The 20,071-nt window shown below is 39.0% G+C and overlaps 1 protein-coding gene across 2 annotated transcripts in view; it reads left to right on the top strand.

The window, feature by feature from the left end:
- The window catches only part of P2RX7 (purinergic receptor P2X 7), a 75,705-nt gene that overhangs the window by 27,487 nt on the left and 28,147 nt on the right, over window positions 1–20,071 (top strand). For both annotated transcript variants that reach the window (XM_089676558.1, XM_089676567.1), the window contains exons 6-8: window positions 11,467–11,547; window positions 15,154–15,283; window positions 18,364–18,500. In XM_089676558.1, the coding sequence (XP_089532684.1) occupies window positions 11,467–11,547; window positions 15,154–15,283; window positions 18,364–18,500 (348 nt within the window). The remainder of the gene's footprint in view (window positions 1–11,466; window positions 11,548–15,153; window positions 15,284–18,363; window positions 18,501–20,071) is intronic.

Genomic DNA, 20,071 nt, shown 5'->3' with positions numbered 1-20,071 from the left:
TCTGTGTTTCCACTTTTTTATCATGACTGTAGCTTCTTGATCAGTGTAGAGATTCTTCATAAGAAACATGAGATGTTCAGGCACACCTATTTTCCTGAAGACTTCCATAATTTCACATGGTTAACATAGTCGAAATCTTTGCAGTAATCAGTGAAGCGCATGTTGACTTTCCTCTTGTATGCCTTGACTTTGTTTAATTATCCAGCATGCATCTGCTATAATGTCTCTACTTTCTGTGTTTTCTAATTCCAGCTTGAACTGTACATATGATAATTCTTTTATAGTGTAAGGCTTTAGTCCGTGTTGAATAATCTTGCTGGCATCCGATAACAGGGAAATAGTTTCAGGTCTTTTTTATTTGGTATTGAAAAAAAACTGATCTCTGAACACTTTATTGATTGAGTGCTTTTCCATACTTGTTGGTATAAGTTTATCCTCATTATAATTTATTCTTTTTCAGTTGCTTGCAGAAATTCTGGCACAATATTATCAGTTCCTGTGGCCTTCCTTTTTGACAGTGATCTGAGTGTCAGTCTAATTTTATCCTTCAAAACCAGTATACATTCCTTTAACCCCTTCCCATCATTGTATATCTATGTCCCCAGCACGATGTCCTGTACTGGGGATGTGTTTATAAACGGTGCAAATAATGGCTGTCACTGATAGCTTGGTCGTCACTGACAATCAAGAACCAATCAGCATGGGTGCTGATTGTGTCATAACTATGTCAGCCTATGGATGAATACTGCAACCTTCAGGCTGCAGGGGTCATCTACAGTGCCATATTTTTAATGATGAATTAAATTACAGTATTAAAAAAAAAATAATCAAAAGAACTAAAACACAGACTATTTTTTTCATTTATTTTGCATTTGTAAACCTATAACGTGAAAAAGGGTAACAAATAAAAGCATTACATATCCTTACAAAATTGTAATATTGATTTAGGCATGCAAATTAGTCATAGAATTATTGTCAAGGTACCGGATGCTATCACTGCTGCATTTGACCTTGGATCTAGTCATCGATGACTTCTGGGCCAGAACCAGTTAGAGCATTATAGATAGCATCTCAAAGTCAGTCAATGCAGGGCTTTAGAGGCAGAGAAGGATATGAAATGTACACAGTGTATATAGAGTGTGGTAAGTTGCTTACAGGAGACTCAAGTCAATCAGAAGTATGCGACTCTCTCTGCATCGTTCAAGAGATATCTGAGACATGGGCTATGGGGGAAGGATTAGAAAATAGGTCTGGCTACTTTTGCTATTTATGAGAAAGCAAGCCACGAAAGAAAAAAAGGGAGATTTAGACCCTGACTCCAAATATCAAAATACGCACAACAATCATGTTTTTTAAATTTTGCACTATTTTTGATTTTTTTTTTAAATGGTTTCTTTTTGGGTTTTTTTTTTTTTTTGTTCTTTTTCGATTGTTGTTGCATATTTGCCCTTTGATTAGGAAGGAGTACCTGAAACTCTGTTTTCCTTTTTTGTTATCATCAGGCTTTTATTGCTGTTTTATTACTTTTATTGCTGTCAGAGCTCCCACAGGGTAGACTCACCCTCTTTATTTGTCCTGGTGACTAGGTTTTAACCATTCCCCTGTCCATCTAAAATGAAAAAAAAATTTTTGACTTCAGTTGTATCCTAAATTGGTTATGTGAACTAGTGCCTCCGCACCACCAAGAAATCAAGTGTCAAATAAATGTGCTGTATCTCAATAATTATATGTATACGTATCTAAAGTATCAAAGTGAAAATAAAAAGGAAATACAAAGAAAGATGCCTCCCTGTGCATGTACTGAATACATCAAAGTGCTAGTAATCAAATCTTTAAAGGGGTGGTAACCCTTAAATTCTGACCCATCTAATTTATAACTTAAAGTAAATAAATGAATGAATGTGCATTACATATATAGTACAGCTCTATACGTAAATATTGTGTATAACAGTCCTTCCAACTTGTGTATCTTCAAACAATCTTCAAGTGTTCCACCTACTTGTGTTCCAGTTACCAGATATACAGAATCAAAAGTTACGCCTGTTTAGTGAGCCTTTTGGCCAGCTCAAAGCAATTTTTATACAATCCTGAAGGCCTGCCTTGTGCAATGTACACAACACTTTTTATTTCTACACTATCATGGTACTAGCATTGCTCGTGTGTTTTTTTGTTTGTTTGTTTTTTTCTCACAAAGATGGAGGGTGCGGATATCGAGGCCTGCCATGATGTCAGGAAGAGGATCTGTGACCCATGGGTCTTTTCTCTCTCCTCAATTGGTGGGTCTCTCTTTGGGAGAGTACCCACCAATTACATCTAAGGCTGACTTTAGCAGGTCCACATGTCTTTGGCCTAGGTAGACCATAGAGTAGCCTTGCACCTAGGAGTGGTTCAGGGATGGAGGTCGTTGCTCTTGCTGGACCATTACTTTACCCTCATGCACTTTTTTGTGTTCTGTGATTTCATGGTTCACTTTTTTTGTTCACAGAGTTTGTACAAGCACTGCACTGTGGAGCTCCATAGAAAAAAAATGTTTACTTTAATGATGATTGATTTCAATCAAGGAGAATCAGTAATTCAGTAATGCTACTGTACAGCGCTAAGCATACAATTTGGCACTATATAAATACTGTATAATAATAATAATAATTCACTTAATTTTGATTCTTCTGAAAATTTGCATGTGAATCTCTTAAATAAGTTAAGAATCAAGTTATGCAGGATTCCAAGCATGGTTTATGAATTTTGTTTCAATAAATACTGTACAGAAAAATTATCAGTTGTCTTGGTTTACATAATAACTGGCACACCATTGCCATCAGCCAACTCTCTTAGCCTTATTACTGTCTGTGGACAGAGAATTCTAAAAAAAAAGTTTTTTAGGTTCCCCGAGCATTTGTTATTTACTGGCCTTCTATATAATTCAAAATCCCATGTCATATATTTTACAATCAGCTTTGGAATTGGCTTTTGCAAACATTTTGTTAAGGAACAATATCAGAAAAATGGGCTCAATACCTATACACATGAACATTTTACTACAGAGAAGTTGCCACATGTACAGTACCAGTGTTTAATGTTTATTTGGGCTCTTTTATGTAGACTGGAGTAAATGGGCAAAACGCTAAGTAGTAGCTGTTGCTAATGACAGCCAATCAAATTTCATTTTATACTCTGGCAAAATGAAACAAGGGAACTGGTAATTTTATTTATTCATCTAATTAACACAAATTTTATACCTGTCTTTATAAAGCTGCCTCAGCGTGGGTACAACAACCTTACCATATGAATTCAGTGGTACCTCTAGTACCGCTATTTGGAGCCTGGCAGGGGTCCAAGAGCGGGGCTTACCTGTAGGCAGGAGCTGGAGTGGAGGATCTCTCAGCCTTACCATCCCCTGAGAGAGGACTACCTGTGGGGCAGGGAAGGAGCCAGCCCAGTGTAAAGCCTGAAGGCAGCCACCAACCCACCAAGGTCACAGGAGACTTGTGCATAGTTACTGGGGAGTTATCCTCGCAGTTTACAGTTCCTTGAGCATCCCTTGCATCCCTCAACCCTGTCCAAGTTCATTACCCCTTAATAAAACTACAAAAACAAGCCTAAGGACTAGTTACTGTCTCCAGCGTGAAAGCGTGGAGGAAGAAAATGTGTGTTGCTTGGCTGTGCAGGCCTATAGGGGGACCCAAAACTCAGCGACTCCTAAGGGGGTAGTGCTACAACACTTTAAGCAGTTGCAGAAACAGGTTTATTTTGCTTTTGGGACAAAGGTTTTACATATATGAATACAAGCTGATAATTATAAGCACTCTGTCAGTGTTAGATTGTTTGTTTGTCAACCCTCAACATCCACTTTTGCTGAATAGCTTGGTTTACCTCCTTACTGCTGCCCTGTAGTAGAATTACTGCTACAGGGCGGCAGGGCTGTGCAAAATTACATATATATATATATATATATATATATATATATATATATATATATATGGGATTTGCATTTCCGGGTAGGGAGCTTTGCAAAGCTGAAAGGGCAGAGACCTGTGTGTAAACAACACAGAGCTCTCTCCTGCCAGCAAGGACAGGCTGTTTTTTTATTTCTCTGTACAAAACATGTCTCCAAGGTAAAACAGCACACATCATAAAACACACAGCACACACAGTTAACCCTTTGATTACCAAAAGTTAACCACTTCCTGCCCAGTGTCAATAGTACAGTGTCAGTGCTTTTTATTAGCACTGATCATTGTATTACTGTCACTGGGGATGTCAGTGGCAGTTCCCACTCAGTGTCAGAATGCCCGCTGCAGTCCCGCTATAAATCGCTGATCGCCGCCATTACTAGTATAAAAAAAATAAAAATTCCAGTATATATAACTCTATAACTTTCACGTAAACCAATTAATTTGCACGTATTGGGATTTTTTTTTTTTTTTTAGCAAAGACGTAGCAGAATATATTTTGGCCTAAATTTATGACTAAATTAGATTTTTTTCATGCTTTTATTGCACATGTTTACTAGCAAAATATCAAAAATATTTATTTATTTTTGCAAAATTGTCGATCTTTTTTTTGTTTATAGCGCAAAAAATAAAAACCATAGAGGTGATCAAATGCCACAGAAAGAAAGCTCTATTTGTGGAAAAAAGGACATCATTTATGTACAGCGCTGCATGACCGCACAATTGTCAGTTAAAATAATGCAGCGCCGTATAGCAAAAAATGGCCTGGCCAGGAAGAGGGGGTAAATCCTCTGGAGGGAAAGTGGTTAAAGAACGTTGAAAAATAACAGGCTCACTGGCTGTGTCAACAGGTGATTAATAATTGGAAAAAGCATAAAAAAAGAAAACAAATGCAGCTACCACATTTAATGTGGTTGTGAAGGCTGAAGGTTGTTTACCTTTATGCATTCTATGCGTGCTGCTCCCCCCACAACTCCTCCTAATACTCACTTGAGCCCCCTCTCCATGCAGCGATGTGCACCGGAACCTTGACTTTCCCAGGAATCCCCCTCCTCATTGGCTGAGACATTCTGTCAATCACAGCCAGTGAGCCAATGAGGAAAGAGCAGGGGGTGGGGCCGAGCCACTGCCCTATGTGTCTTATGGACACTTAAGAGCAGGGATTGGGAGTGAGCTTGCACCAGTGCCCTCACAGCAAGTGACTTGCTACTGGGTGTACTGGTCAAGGGGGTTAAGCCAGGAGTGCCAGCGGGGAACCCAAAAAGAAGAGAATCGTGGCTGCTCTATGCAAAAACATTGCACAGAGCAGGTATGTATGACATGTTTGTTTTTTTTTTTTTAAAGCCAAACCTTTAGTACAACTTTAAATACTGGTAAGCTGCAATATATTAAAATTTTTGCTTTCGGGTTTAGATACGCTTCAGGTTTCAGTAGTTTGACTTGTTTTTTAGTTACAATTATCGTACTTTCTTGTATCATTCTCTCTGATTCTCTTCTAATTTACATAATCTATAATATAATAGACTGAGGATGAGCTGTTCTGTTCACAAACTGACCTAATTTGCAATGCTGATGGGGTTTCTAAAACAGAGGAGCATTTTTCAGTTAACATTTGTCATAAGATACTTGTGCCTGGAACTATATACTGCATCTCCACTCTGGCCCTGAATGCAGAATGAATGCCGTTTTCGTTAATAAATGTTGAATCTAGGGTAAAGTACAACTAAAGACTCTTCTAGGACAGCCTAAACAAGTACCAAATCCAGTTACTATATGATGCATAAGCCTCATTAAGTAAACAAGAACTTTCTATACCATTCTTGACCGAGCCAAATTCTCCTTTATTGGTGTCTTATGCTATCCCCACTCAGACACTGCAGCTCACAGTATAAGGGTTTTAATATTGCTGTCAAACCAAAAAGCAGTGTGCAAGACTAGGAGCGGCCAGGTACTTACTGACGACCTACAGGCGTATGAATCAGTAACAATGCTGATCGCCACATCCTCTGCAACAGTTTTTTCATCCCATTGTAGTGCAGGCGGCCACAAACTACATAAGAATAGCAACTCTGCTCTGAATTCAGGAGCAGTACTGCATTGTTCCCACACTATCCCAGGAAGCTGGATTAGGTGAATTTAACTAGCAGGATCAACAGATATTTATGGAAATTTGCAGTTGAGGTTTGCACCTGTAAATTTATATGTATGCACTTACCATTAAGTGTTGCAATGCATATTTCTTTTAAAGGGAGGCCATAGTTTTACTTTAAACATGAGCAATTTATTAAAGAAAATATGTATAAAAACATATGCATTTATTTTATTTTATTGTGCTTGGTATAAAAATATACCTTATTTTTTATTAATCAGGTAATTATGAAATATTTAATATTTGCTGTATGTAGCCATTAGACAGAAAACTCTGAACTGAGCAGCTCATTTCTACAAGATTAAAATACAGTATTTTGTTAGACCTAAATAGCAGGAGAACAGGAGAAATCAGATTATATACACTGTTGTATGAGGAGAAGCTCCCTTCATATCTCTGTGCAGGGATTAATCAGTCTACGCAAGCTTCCAACAAACTTGCAGGAAGTGCTGGACTTTCTTATTACAAAGCCCAGCATGCGTTGCAGACTGAGTGTCTTGGATGCATCCTGTATGTAATGTTTACTTGAAAAATGAAGATTTGCCAAATAAATTGTGAATGTTTAAACTTTAAAAATAACATTTAAATGGAATGAATAATGTTTCATAGATTTTGTCAATGACACCATTTTCAAGTTTTTCTTGCATTACTTCTTAGTCAGGTAAATTAATAAAAATCATTATTTATATTAATATCTCATATTTATCAGTTGTAACCAGCACATACTGTAGTGAACCTTATTTTGCTGACTCAAGGTTTTATGCAATGATTTACTACTTTGATTTGATTAGCTTATTGAGCCAATGTGATTTGATTGATTTGTCAAACACCTAGCTGAATGATCAAAGCTATTAAATGTTTCTGCCAACTGTTATAAGAATCAAAGAGCAAGTTTAAAAAAAAAAAATTTAAATGAGAGTTTCGGACACACAAGTTCCTTATTTTTTTGTGGTAATAGCTAGGCAGTGATTCCCCAAATCTACAGAACTTCCTTTTTTCTTTGTTGTTTTCAATAAACTATAAGAACAATGTTTTAATGTTTACTCATTTTTAACAAAATTATGACAACACTGCTAAAATACCGAAAACCACATAAGCATCCCATACATTATTATATGACTTATGATTATCAGGATATGGGTGGCAATGTGGAACTTTTCCAAAAAATGTATTTCTAATTTTGTGGATTCTACTTTGAAAAATGTACTTGGAAATAACTGTCAAAGAGGGATAGAAAGAGAGAGAAGGAATCATTTTTCTGACTCTTTCAGCTGAGTGTAATTTAAAACTTGTGCTATTTAGCCCATTAACACACATTTGTAGCAATTGGCAGTAGCCTGTTAAATGTGAAAAATGAGCCCAGCCCACATTTGCCATTTGAAATGTAAATCTGAAACTGTCAAATGCAATATTTCACATTTACCTGACTGAAATAAAATCACAAATATTTTCTGAAAATTGTAATTTTAGTTAAATTAATAAACTGATAAACCTGTATTTTAATTGTTTTCTTACGGTTCTGAATGTATCAATTGCTTGTGGATATTGGGCATGCAATGGATATGTAATGAGGTTTTGCAGGGTACCTCTGCAAAACTTCATTGAAGTTGCTCTGTCTCTCTCCCTTTACTACTTCTCCCTTTGCTCTCCTGGATGTCAACATGACAGCCAGCACCCACCCTATAACACAGGTGCTGCTGCGAAACACTGGGCTTCTGAACACTATTTGAAACAATGTTCAAAAACCTAATTCAGAAATGCAATCAAACAACATTATTGTCACATTTTGCTCACCATTTCATTAATTTGCAGATCAAGGAAGTGACCTTTGATCTGCATTAGGGATGAATCTTGGGTTCTGTTTGAACTGATGCCCAGCTTCTTTGCAGTTTGGCAAACCATGAACAAACTGGCCCAAGTTGGACAGTTCCTTTGCCCGAATTTGTCTTTTAGAAACAGTCTCCTCCCCCTTGAAAGACACATTGTCCCCATGTTGAGCAGATAAGGGCCTAATTCCCACATTCTATCCCCCAAAAGGGATGTGGAGGTTTGGGGGGGGGGGAGAGTATCGGAATCTTTAAACCCCCTTTAGAATAAGGTGACCTCCAGATATCTGCCCCCCTAGGGGCAAAAATAATGGTAAAAATAAATTAACACACCAACACATTAGAAAAATCTCATCAGTAAAAAATTCCCCAAATAAAAAAAAGTGAACTATATCACTCAATGTAAATCCAACATCAATATTGTCGTCTAGCAATATAAATCCTCATCAGTCACAGTTATGATGACCCGCCACCACCACGACCCACCGACCAATGATATTGCCCCTCCACAAAACAGTTCACTGCTGCTTCTCCTTTCACAAAAGACAGATCCCTGGTTGGCTGCTGTTTGTAATCAAACCAGCCAGGGATCATGGATGACGTTACTGACCAAATATGGTCATGAGCAGGTTTGCTCAATGAAGTCACCCGTGATCCCCAGCTGGTTTGTTTACAAACCGCAACCAGTCAAGGATCTGTCATTTGCAACAGAAGTGGTGGTAGGGAAGCATTGTCATGCAACAGGTTGTGATAGGGGCAGAGCAGCATTGTCAGATGGTGAGTAGTTATGGCAGTAGGTCATGGTGATTGATGATTGATCTTCATTAAACAACATGATTGGCGTTGTAAAAATATATTGAGTGTTGCGCTCTCAAACCTTCAATCAATACATGATTATTTAAATCATTTAATTATAAAAATTACAATAATTAAGAATAATGTGTATGAATAAACATAAATTGTAATAATCTTATACTCTGAATCTTCTGAATCAACTCAGATAAACCATGTGCATGGAACAGTGATGAACAAACAAATATAAAATAAAATAAAAATAATAAAAAATGTCCCAAAAAGTGACTTTGTGCTGAAAAATCTTCAATAATTATAAATCGGTGACTGCTTGTGAATCCTCCCTCAAGTGAAGATATGCGCTCACCTCATAGGAAGCCTGCAATTAGGCTATATAAGCTTGCGGTTCACCTCCTTTGGAACCTGCTTGTTTGGAACTCCTGTTATAAGATATCCATGGTATACGGCATATGCTATGGAATGAATCTCATCTCCAGAGGGTGCTATTCCTCTGTTTTCATCTCCATGCGGTTCTCCACATACAAAAAAGATCTCGACATGGTGCTTTATCGTTTTAAAAGATTGACTTTTATTTACTTTAGGGTATGGCACTCACATGTGTGCGGATAGTGGTAGTACAAATACGATCCCAGACTGCCGCTGACTGCCGGAGCTGTGTACTCGTGGTCCGGCGAACGGACTGACTCCCTCCGAGTGACGTTAACAGTCCCACCCCTACGCGTTACGCCACTGGTCACGTGGCTTCATCAGGGGGATTTGATCAATTCCCCCTGATGAAGCCACGTGACCAGTGGCGTAATGCGTAGGGGTGGGACTGTTAACGTCACTCGGAGGGAGTCAGTCCGTTCGCCGGACCACGAGTACACAGCTCCGGCAGTCAGCGGCAGTCTGGGATCGTATTTGTACTACCACTATCCGCACACATGTGAGTGCCATACCCTAAAGTAAATAAAAGTCAATCTTTTAAAACGATAAAGCACCATGTCGAGATCTTTTTTGTATGTGGAGAACCGCATGGAGATGAAAACATAGAGGAATAGCACCCTCTGGAGATGAGATTCATTCCATAGCATATGCCGTATACCATGGATATCTTATAACAGGAGTTCCAAACAAGCAGGTTCCAAAGGAGGTGAACCGCAAGCTTATATAGCCTAATTGCAGGCTTCCTATGAGGTGAGCGCATATCTTCACTTGAGGGAGGATTCACAAGCAGTCACCGATTTATAATTATTGAAGATTTTTCAGCACAAAGTCACTTTTTGGGACATTTTTTATTATTTTTATTTTATTTTATATTTGTTTGTTCATCACTGTTCCAAGCACATGGTTTATCTGAGTTGATTCAGAAGATTCAGAGTATAAGATTATTACAATTTATGTTTATTCATACACATTATTCTTAATTATTGTAATTTTTATAATTAAATGATTTAAATAATCATGTATTGATTGAAGGTTTGAGAGCGCAACACTCAATATATTTTTATTTTGCATTTTATCACATTGGTAGTTATGTGCTAGAGGTTTGCGATCCAACATTAGAGAGTATAAAATAAGGAATTTTTGTCTGCCTTCTGGCTCGCAAGACTTTTCAAATATTCATGATTGGCGTTGGATTTACATCATGGGATATTGTTGCTTTCCTTTGGGGTGTGGTGGGGTATTAAAGGACTTGGTGTTGGTGTGGGTGTTTATTGACTTATAACGCTTTCTTCTTGATGAGTAATAAGGGGTACTGAAGTAACAAGTACTCATTTACAGGGGGGTGCCAGATTTCTCAAGGTCACCTTATATATAAACGGGGCTTCGTGCTTCTGATAAATCAGCACCTGCAAACCCCCACTTCTCTTTTGGGAGAAAGGATGTGGGCATGAGGCCCTTGTCCTCTGAAATGGGGACAATATGCATTGCAAGGAGAGGAGAGGTGCTTTATCCCTCCCCTATCCCTTTTGCAAGGTACTCTCCCATTGTTAAAGGCATGTAGCTTAGAATGGAGCCCCATGTTTTCAGCCCTCCCTTTTCTAGCCACCGAGGCTTCATGCCTGAATATGGGTCTGCTATGAATCGACTTCGCTGGGTTCCCTGAGCGTTCTGCAAACCAAACTTTGCTTGGTTCACTCATCCCTAATCTGTATATGATGATAGTTAAAGCAACCATACCAGTAAAAAATATTTTGCATAAAATGTGTTCCTACTTTACCCCTTATTAACCTTTAGTAAACTATAATTAGCCCTAATAACCTCCTTCTTCCCCTTCTGCCCCTACCTATAACGTTTTTGCTGTTTTTTGCATATTATCTCTATTTTTAATCAATAATCATCATATTTCAACCTTTTTTTCAGTTTTTACTAATTTTATTTGTTGATGTTTTTTGTTTTGTGTTAAAATATGTGCAAAATTGAAAAAGGGCCATTATTTCATTTGTATACTTTTTGCCTACAGTTATTTTAGTTCATTTAAAACGAACAGTGCTCAAAGTAGAAATAAAGCACATCTTTTAGTTTCATTGCTTTTTTCTCTATAGATTGCATAAAAAAGAAATAATTTTTGCAAGACAATATCACGAAAAGAAAGGATTGTCTGCCTTTTATAAATTACTTTTAATGTTTTCCATTTTCTAAACCAAAGCAGATTATTTTTGTTTTAGTATCCGAGCAGAAATTTCTTGTTACAATTTTTGTCTTTCTGCTTATCCAGTATTTTGTGTTAAATCTCCATTTCTAGGCCGGCCATTTTGGGAAGTGCTGAAAACTTCACAGTTTTGATAAAGAACAATATTCACTTCGCAGCTTTTAATTATACCACGTAAGTAAATCCTGACTTGATCTGTAACAGGTTTGGCCATACACATGACTCATTATGTATGATCTGGTCACCTGACACCCTTTTCAGCTTCCAGATTATTTGCAAGACAAAAAAAAAATCGCATAAAGCTAAAGTAGTTCCAACCTATATACCCTTTGTGCAGAATGGAAAATCTGCACTGGGTTACAGACAACTTAGTTAATGATCAGACATTTAGCAGAGAGTAGTGGGTAATCCAGTGGACCCATGTATTTTGGAAATTATGCTCACCAAACATGTTACAATCTGATTGTACAATATTCTTCAGATCTGCCAACAACATATAGTGCAAGGACCTGTCTGATTGGATAAACATTATTTGGATTGATTAGGTAGGTGCTCATAATACATAGTTTTAGTAAATCTAAAGTTATTAGTACAAAGTTTGTATGGTCAGATTGTAACATGCATGGTTGAACCTTAGGCAGCTTGTCGCATTGAATAGTGGTCAGTTTTTCTATAGAGCATGCAGTGGGGCATATGCAATTTAAATCCCCTATAGTAAAGTTAGGTGTTTTCTAGGCTTTAGTGATTGTTTTATTCACAGCCATGAAGACATGGATGAGCAGGCGTGTTTTGCATTCCATGCAGGTTTGTGGCTGTTTTTTAAGAGGGCTTTCCATGGGCTCATCTCGAGCGTATGGCCTAATAAGGTGGAGAGCATGTGATATATTGAATACCAGATTTGTCTGCTTACAAGACAATTTCACCCTCTGTGAGTATAGGTACCATTTTTGGGACAGCCTCTGAAACAGTGTGGAAAGTACCCCAGGAGTGTTTGATCTATTTAGGTTTGTACGAGTTACCATACCATCTTGAGTTTATAATTTGTTTCGGAGACAGTGATCTAGTTTTGCTCTTGGGCTTCCCAGGGGCTCATCTCATGGGTGCGACCTAATAAGGTGGCGTGACAAGTCCACCAGATGTACAATAATTAAAGTTACTGTTTTTGGAAATCATCTAAAGCAGTGTGCAGAGTACCCGGGAAGTGCTCAAACTATTAGGGTTGGTATGAGGTAGGGAGGGGCTAATCAGTACTATACATAGTATCAAAAGAACTGGTTAGGTTGATCTCCAGGTAAGGGTGATCCGACACCCAATGAAATTTGTAAGAATCTCTGCCTGTTTATGTAAAACACAGCAAATGAACCCAGGTGCTAAACCTGTGAAGTCATTGTTCAACTTGGTCCCACTGGTCCTCATGCCAGGAATTCTCACGTGAGGATAGGAAAAACCAAATAACAACACTTAAAACCCAGCGCAAGGAAAGTGGGGATATAATGAGTGTTGGTGGCATTGTGAGTTGAACTGCTTGTCTGCGGTAGTCAATATTGAACTTGAGTCACTGCCACATTATCCAATGCCCCATTGCAAAGTGCTCATCTGCTTGCCTGAACCATGAGTACACTGTAGTTATGGTAATATATTAATGTGATAGAATGTCTAATTGCAAGAAATGTCCAAAAATGTACTTTATTGAATCAGTATAAATTAATTAAAATAAAAAATGCACAGTCCACAAATAAGTACTCCACAATGCAAATGTTAATGCAAATATTAATGTGTTTACTGTGGTTTCCATGGTGTGCAGTGAATAGACAGCATCTCTATCATGGTGGGACTGCAAATGGAAGACACTCCTGTGAATAACCTGATCAGTGGGTATTGCAAGGTCCAAAATCTAAAGTGAGAATGGATGTGATGGAGGGAAGTGGCCTCAAACAAGCCAGCTGAGACACCAGAGGTACAGCGTCAGACCAGAAGTGTACTGATGAACAGGAAGTGCATCATCGATAGACAGGAAGTCCTCAGGTGGTCAGTTTACTGGAGTCCTCAATGCCAGTAAGCGTAGGGTTTCCAAGATGACATGTTTCAAGGCATTGCCTCTTTCTCAAATCTTGGAGGGAGAGACCAAAGGGTTCTTTAAATAGAGAGGATGGACCCGGAGGGCGGGAACAATAAGCCTGTTTATGCTCAGACAGGGTAGTAAAGTCATGAAATAGTTTGTGGAAGCTGGGGGGGAGGTGATATAGTTGGTGAAGGACATAATTAGATCATTAGCAAATAGACAATGCTTGTTATGATAACCAACATCATTTGCACCTTGAATGTTTGGGTTTGATATATTAAAGGACTAAGTGGTTCAATGGCTTAGATGAATAAGAAGGGTGAAAGAGGAGAGCCCAAATGAGTACCAGTAAAGATAGGAACATATTGGAATAGAAGCCCGTGTATCTGATACATGCTTGCGATGTGTGCTAAAGCACTTGGGCCCTAGTGATATAATGTTCATGAAAGCCCCATTTCCACAAGATATGGAAAAGATGTGGGTCTTGGACCCAATTGGCATGGTTTTTTGCTGGTTTAAGTATTATGCCTACCACTGTAGTCAGTTTGTCAGGGGTGAAAAAGTCACAATGAAGTATATTGTTGAATGCTATTGTAACAATTTCCATAAATCTTATAACACATAGAAAAGAAACTATTGGAGCCTGGCTAACCGGCTATTTGTTAGGCTTCAATGCTTTAATGATGGTTTGGACTTTAGGAGGGTAAATTCAGTGTCTTTGCACACAGGGGTTTGGTGAAGGCTTTTGGCTGTTTTGTCTAAAGAAGGTTACAGACTAAGATTAGAGTCACCACACAATAACAGGCCTTGTGTGTGAGAAAAAAGTACCTCAAGGAGATGAGGAAAAAAGGAGTTTGGTCAGAGTTCAGGGCAGAGTACATCGCGATGGTGATTGTTGTACAGTACTGTGCAAAAGTCTTAGGCAAGTGTGAAAAAAATGCTATACTTTAAGAATGCTTTCAGAAATAGAAGTGTTTATAGTTTATTTTTATCAGTTAACATAATGGAAAGTAAATGAACAGAAAAGAAATGCAGCTCAATGTGTGAGACCACCATTTGCCTTCAAAACAGCATCAGTTGTTCTAGGTACACTAGCAGTTTTTGAAGGAACTCAGCAGGTAGATTGTTCCAAACATCATGAGGTTGTTCAAACATCATGGAGAACAAACCCCAGATCATCTGTGAATGTAGGCTGCCTCACATCCTTCTGTCTCTTCATGTAATCCCAGACAGAAGCAATGATGTTGAGATCAGGGCTCTGTGGGGGTCACTGCCAGGACTCCTTGTTCTTTTTTACACTGAAGATAGTTCTTAATGACATTGTCTGTATGTGTGGGGTCATTGTCCTGCTGCAGAATAATTTTGGGGCCAATAACATGCCTCCTTGATGGTATGGCATGATGGATAAGAATCTGCCTGTATTTCTCAGCATTGAGGACAATTACCTGATCTCCAACCTCCACCACGCTACATTGTTGCCTGCAGACAATTATTCTTGTACCGCTCTCCAACCCATCACGGACAAACTGCCTTTTATTACACTCAAATATTTCAAATTTTGACTCATCAGCCAAGAGCACCTGCTGTCATTTTTCTGCACCCAAGTTCCTATGTTTTCTAATAATTTCACATTTTGCCAGTCATTCTGTATGGCTGTCACTGTTTTTTTTAATGTATAAAATGTCATAATTTGATTTTTCATTGTACTTCTTTTATAGGAAAAACATCCTTCCCGAATACAATGTCACCTGCGTTTATCACAAAGTGACTGCTCCTCGCTGTCCCATATTCCGATTAGGGGACATCCTAAAAGAAGCAGGAGAGAATTTTTCCCAAGTTGCTATTCTGGTATATAATAATATATTGTTGCTCATATTGGCATTTGTATTTTTTTACTGTTGATATATTAATTGAATAGAAAAAATTTGCCATATAGGGCTGTTTATATTAAGAGGTGCAAAAGAGGTTTTGGGGCCTCTGAGGACAGAGGTGAAATTGATAGACTTACTAGTTATAGGAAGTTAATATTTGTTGGAAAAAAAACGAGAGGTAAAGTAAAGCTTTCCTGAACTGTAAAATAGTAATGGCCTCATTTCCAAAATTAATAAAAGGTAAGAAATCTGCCAATCTGCATTGTACTGTTTGGAAGGCAGGTAATCTGTACTGTCAGGTACCTCTTTCACTGAGGATTTACTGCTGACAATGTACCACTCTGCAGATTTATAACTGTTGATTTAGTCTAGAATTATGCAGCATAGCGAGCTAATAGTGCTACTATGGACCGTTACAGTAATAGGGGCAAGTAAGTTCATTGTTATTACTGCAGAAAAAGGGGGTGAGCATGCTATGGCTCACCATTGTTGGTTGCAGAATACGTTTGTAAATTAATGACATGTTTCATATGGTACAGAGACTTTCATGCCCTATACCACCATTCTGAGCCTACAGTAATCCGCTCGACAGCCATTGCTACATTAAGTAAGATTAAGAGTACTACACTTTAGTTTTAATGCATTCTCACTTCACACTGTGAAAAATTATCTTAGAAGATTAAAGTGTACCTAAACCACAAACAATAATGTACTGTATTGCAGCCTAACAGTTCTTAGATGAAGAGACTAGCATTATTTTTAATTTTTCCAGTGCTTTTTCCTTTATTTTCAGCTGCTAATTCTGCCAGTAATACAATTCTTGTCCTATGGTGGCTACTCACTTCTCCCCTGTATCCAAGTAGGCAGCCATGGTTGTCATCCAGGTTATTCAACTGATTTGGACCACAAACATGCTCTATTCCCTTCATCTCCATTAAAAGGGGAGGATTTAATTGACAAAAAATTGCTTGGGAGCAAGATAACATTGTTTGATATATCAGTTCATCTCTTAGGAAGCGACAAGGTTGCTGCATTTTTGACAGCAGATATTTTCTCCATTTGATGAAAAATTTCCTTAGCCTGAAAAATAAAAATTAATGTAGCCACCACATCTAAGGACTGGTAAGCTGCGATATATAATATTTTGGTTCTTGTGTGTATATATCCTGTAAGCCTACATCTGAACATCATAGGTTAAATTGTACCCAATCTGCTTTTGTGCTCTTTACTGTCTAGAACAGCCTTTCTCAACCAGGGTGCCCAGGCACCCTGGGGTGCCTTGAGGTCTCTTAAGGGGTGCCTTGGCAAAATGTCTAAAAATTGCCCAAAACTTGTACACAAGCCAGCGGGTGGAACAAGCCTTTCTTTTGGTAACACAATGCCACAGGTATTCATCGTGTACCATTGTGACCTTCTAGTCGCCAGCGTCCTAACAACCAATGACATCATCAGTTTATAAGGAGGATGTCAGCTTCCTGCACAGCATCCTAGTTTGACCCTACCCTGCCCCTCTCCATCAGTGCTGGGGTCACATTAGCTCAATGATAGAGAAAAACTGAGGGAGAAACATTAGAATACTACTCAGTATCAGTGTGCAATAGTGTATTTGCATTGGAAGAATAAATCACCTCTAATGTTGGGTGTCCTACACGTGTGGATGTTGCTGTGTTATATAAAACTATTAGAATAGATTTTCACATTTTAGAATGGGGTGCCCTTTTTAGAATTATAGACAGCCTTGAGCACTTCATTTTAGAATGGGGTGCCTAGGGACAATCCATAATTTTAAAGGGTGCCTTGACTGAAAAAAGGTTGAGAAATACTAGTCTAGAGAGCAAGATTGAGCTGTGGTGCGATTTCCCAGAATATGGGAAGTCTTCTATAGCCCATTGTTAAAACAATTTTCAGACAGCTCTTTTTTTCGAGTGACATTCTGACTGAAGTTAATGCCACTGTGTATTTATAAAGGAAGTGCAACTCTCAAGTTCCTGGTACACTGTTTACCAACCCACATTGTTTAAACACACCCATAGCCAGCATATTCACAGAAATACAAACCGTAGCATACTTTACAGTTCAAAGTAGTTTCCAAAACATGTATCTCGGAAATAATTTTAGTTTCATTTTGAGCAAAGTGAACTCTTTGTTTTTTTTTTTTTCAAATTAGTTCTAATACAAACTAAGTTGCTAAGCTTTTCCTATACTTTCTATAAAGGATGGAAGGGTTAGAACCTCTGTCATGTTTTGCTGTCTGTGTCTTCAGTAGGTGTCTTGTAGTACATGAAGTCATGAGACATCTCTCTTATGTTAATCTTTGTTACTAGAATCAAAAGATTAGAACCACTGCCAGGATTTTATTGCCTTCTGTGTCTTCTCTCTTGGTGTTACCCGCAATCTCTCAATTCTTGTTCTGGGGTCACTGGCTCAGAAATGAAAACACGGAAAGCAATAAAAACTTTACAGTACTTTGAACACCTATCCACACTAGGTTGTAGAGCTGGGCTTTACCATTTTAGCAAAAGTGTTACAAACATTGTGGAGGCAAGGATGGATACTATGGTAAGTTAAAAAAAAAAAAAAAAAGATGAAAAAGACATACTGACCAATGACTAAAGCATTTCTAACTATTCAGTGTGGCGAAGGTATGACAACAAATATGTTCACTATACAGAATTGCAGTCCCTTTGGCTGCAACCAAACTGCAAACATAAGTGTATTTTAATTACATTTAGCTGTTTGCCTGAAGACCCTCTTTAAAGCATATCAAACCCCAGAAACAAAATGTAATATTTTGCAGTTTGCCAGACCTTTCCAGCTTGTGTTACTGGCTCCTCATCATTACTATGTGACTGAGAGCTGTAGGTGACAGCGTGACCAGGGTGCTAGGTGCACCCAAGAGACACACATATGTGACAGCACGGAATAAGGCCTACCTCCATGCTGACAGATATATGCTTACAACTGGCAGGAGAGGGTTAAAATAATGTATAATATTGTGTTGCTGCATTGTGAAATGTTTTCAGAGTTTTTTTATATCTCTAATTTTCTTTTATCTAGGGTGGCATTATGGGCATAGAAATCAACTGGAACTGTAATCTTGATCGTTGGTTTCACAGCTGTCGTCCACAATACAGTTTCCGACGCTTGGATGATAAGGTTGTTGATGAACGTTTGTATCCTGGTTTGAATTTTAGGTATGGAAACAAAACATTGAAATATAAAGTATAAATACATATTCTTTTATCTTGAGTCATAACAATATGAATATAAATAAACTAACAGTACTAGCAAGTCAATGAAAAAAAGGTGACTGAAACTATAATTTAAAGTTTATCTCTAGGCAAAATCTTTTTTTTTTTTGGGGGGGGGGGGGTTTAGATAGCGTGGGGAAGGGTTAGGCTGTCTCCCAAGTTTTTATTGCTGCTTGTGTCCCCACTGGAATAATTCACCACTCTGTTTGTGTTGATGACCACTGCCTTTACTATGCTTTTCTCATGTGAGTCTGGGAGGGGGGTGTCAGGCCTTCACACCCTTGTCTTTCAGGAAGTGGGTTGAACAGTGCTGGATGCCATTTTTTAAATTCCTTATTTTTATTATTATTATTATACAGTATTTATATAGCGCCAAAAGGTTTGCTCAGCACTGTACATTATAGTGGGGGACAGAACATGAGACAATACTGTAACAAAACAGTACACAAGGGGTTCGAGGGCCCTGCTCTTTCGAGCTTACAATCTAGGAGGCAGGGGATAGTGGTACAGGAGGAAGTGGCTGTGGGGGATGGAGTGGTAGGAGGAGATCGGCTGTTAATTGATGGTGGGGTAGGCTTCCCTGAAGAGATGGGTTTTCAGGGTGCGCCTAAAGGTGAGGAGGGTAGGTGACAGTCTGATGGATTGGGGTAGTGAGTTCCAGAGGATGGGGGAAGTCCTGGAGAAGTCCTGCAGTTGGGTGTGGGAGGAGGAGACCAGGGAGCTAGAAAGTAGGAGGTCTTGTGAGGAGCAAAGAGTACGGGTTGGGCAGTATTTGGGTATCAGGTTGGTTAGGTAGTTTGGGGCAGCGTTATGAATGGCTTTGTATGTCAGCGTTAGTATTTTGAATTTAATGTGTTGGGCAATCGGAAGCCAGTGGAGGGAATGACAGAGGGGGGTGGCAGAAGCGGAGCGGTTGGTAAGGTGGAGGAGTCTGGCCGCAGAGTTCAGGATAGACTGAAGTGGGGATAGCCTGTGTTGGGGTAGGCCGGTGAGAAGGGAGTTGCAGTAGTCCAGGCGTGAGATAATAAGGGAGTGAACAAGTTGTTTAGTAGTGTCTGGGGTTAGGAACGTACGTATTTTGGAGATGTTGCGGAGGTGGAGCCTGCATGAGTTTGCCAATGATTGGACATGGGGTTGGAAGGACAGGTTTGAGTCTAGGGTGACACCTAGAATTTTGGCTTGCGGTGTGGGACTGATGGTGGCGTTGTTGGACGTGATGGAGAGGATGGGGGGGGCGCGGGCTGGTGGGGAAGCTCGGTTTTGGAAAGGTTCAATTTGAGGAAATGGAGCGACATCCAGTCTGATATGTCGTTCAGTAGGTGGGTGATACGGGCGGAGACTGAAGGGGTGAGGTGAGGGGTGAAGAGGTAAATTTGCGTGTCATCGGCGTAGAGGTGATAGTTGAAGACGTGGGAGTGTATCAGTTTGCCGAGGGAGGAGGTGTAGATGGAGAAGAGAAGGGGCCCGAGGATAGAGCCTTGGGGGACCCCAACAGAGAGGGGGAGTTGGTAGCG

The sequence above is a fragment of the Staurois parvus genome, unplaced genomic scaffold (genome assembly GCF_062004578.1).
Source record: "Staurois parvus isolate SC_StPar_1 unplaced genomic scaffold, SC_StPar_1.0 ptg000014l, whole genome shotgun sequence".
NCBI lineage: Eukaryota > Metazoa > Chordata > Amphibia > Anura > Ranidae > Staurois > Staurois parvus.
Note: the sequence above shows the minus strand (reverse complement) of the source record. Positions and strands in the feature narration are given on the sequence as shown.